Genomic DNA, 2,081 nt, shown 5'->3' on the forward strand with positions numbered 1-2,081 from the left:
CAGTGTACTATATGTAAAATAATTTGATGTTTTAAATTACAGAGAAAAACTTTCAAGTAATCATTATACAGGTAATCCTGGAAATGAGCAATTCTACGAGCATTTTGGACAGGTTGTTCTGAATAAGATATCAAGAATTATGCAAATATCGGAGGGAAGTATACTCTTCTGCACAGTATCTCACCTGAATCATGTTCCTATACCCAGAGAGTATTCAGAAATGAGCATCTGCAACTGTGACGGTACCATTTTTCATTATTTTTGCGATATGTTAACTGCAATCTGATCTTTTGAATCTACTTAAAGGTCAATATTCACCTCTAATGATTTGTAATTGCTAGAAAACTTTTAAAAATCAAATTTTATTATCAAACGTTTATTTGATGAAAGGTTGGCTTTATCGATTAGTGATGCGTCTTCCTTTTTTCCTGTTTTTTCATTTCTTTTTTTTTAGATCGTATTTCATTGGCTGAGCAAATTGAATATAAATTCAATTTTTGTCTTCAATATTTACCCAAAACAGCAAAATTTATTCTCATTGGACATTCTATTGGTTCTTACCTCATGTTAAGGTTGGCATTCTATCTCTTCCACTTAGATCAAATTCAAAATACTTTTCATGGTACTTTATAGATTTGAGGTAGTAAATCGTGAAATGTAACCACGAAATGCTGGCATAATCTAAAGGATGCTATACAGTCTTGATAGGTTCTGTCCAATTCGTCAAATGAATCTTTAATCAACAGTCGGGTGGGAATCAATATTTCCATCGCTAAAAACTGTGGAATTCACTAATTGCAGGATATTACCTGATTTGCTGAAGTATGAATTCAATATTATTCGTTGTATAGCTTTATTCCCTACTATTGAGCATATGGCGGAATCTCCAAAAGGTGAACATCTTTTACCATGGTTGAAGGTTAATTCTTATGAAGTTAGTAATTCTTATGGAATTAATTCGTGTGAAGTTAATTCACATGAGAAGTATTATTCAAAGTTTAGGAGTTAATTTTATTATTAATTTTATTTTTTGATTAAGTGAGAAGCTTTTTTCGGTCAATCTTTTTTTGAATTGAAGTTATTTATAATGATAGTTTTGATTGATTTTACTCAAAATGTTAAAAGGGAAATGCGGTAGTTCTAATATGTTATAGAAGTTCCGTAACTGGGACGGTGTTGTACAGACGCTGTTCAGCTGTTTGCGATATTTGCCTAATTCTGTGAAAGAGCGCATCTGTACTTTCGTCATGGGAAATCGATGTCAGTACTTTCCGCCCTGCATACTACGAAGTGCTGTTGAAATTGTTGATATAAACGTCATTCGAAATATTATTTTCATGGCAGTGGACGAATTACTTACGGTTTGAACATAGGAATTCATTTTTGAATGTGGTAAATTTGAATTTGGTATTTGTTTTTAGTTGCAACACTAACAGAAAAGTGATGTGTAGAATTGCATTGATTTCAGGTTTCGAACTTAGACGAATCCCTTCTGCGCCATAGTGATCGTTTCCGTTTCCTGTATGGAACTACGGATCAATGGTGTCCGCTGCGTTATGCTTTAGAAATGCAAAAAAGGCTTGGGAAAGGTAGTTTTTTTTTTTTTTTACTATTTGCAGTTTCATTATTTACATTAAAAAGTAGTCACACTAATGTGCAGGACTACCGAATGTTTTGTCAGGCGATAATTTCACAATAAATATCTTGAGTTTTTTTTTTCGGAAAATCATTTGAGCTAAAATTATCCAAACCACATAACTTCCAGACTTTTGTATGGTTTTTAGATCTAGTTATAATCGACGACAAGAAGTGCGAGCATGCTTTCGTGTTAAATCATGGAGAAGTGGTTGCCACTGATGTCGTAAAATGGATTACTGAATGTTATGGTTGATTTCATATTATATCTGAATGATTAGTCATACTTGTTAGATGGATTGTTAGTAATCTGTTATTACTGTTCTTATGAAAGTTTCAGAGGAAGAAACTTACGTTTGATTGTTTTCGATTCAAAATCAAGTTGCATTTCATTTTGTTTTTTGGTTCTTTTTTAAAATATATTTCTTAAATTGATCATTTATTGT

The 2,081-nt window shown here is 32.1% G+C and overlaps 1 protein-coding gene across 1 annotated transcript in view; it reads left to right on the forward strand.

Moving 5' to 3' along the window:
• LOAG_16814 (hypothetical protein) overlaps positions 1-2,081 on the forward strand; it is a gene marked incomplete at both ends in the record, with an annotated part of 3,718 nt that overhangs the window by 972 nt on the left and 665 nt on the right. Inside the window, 5 exons of the mRNA XM_020449473.1 lie at positions 72-242; positions 455-572; positions 802-919; positions 1,155-1,361; positions 1,469-1,589. Coding sequence (XP_020306991.1) covers positions 72-242; positions 455-572; positions 802-919; positions 1,155-1,361; positions 1,469-1,589 — 735 coding nt within the window. The remainder of the gene's footprint in view (positions 1-71; positions 243-454; positions 573-801; positions 920-1,154; positions 1,362-1,468; positions 1,590-2,081) is intronic.

Source organism: Loa loa (assembly GCF_000183805.2).
Source record: "Loa loa unplaced genomic scaffold supercont3.21, whole genome shotgun sequence".
In the NCBI taxonomy this organism is placed as follows: Eukaryota; Metazoa; Nematoda; class Chromadorea; order Rhabditida; family Onchocercidae; genus Loa; species Loa loa.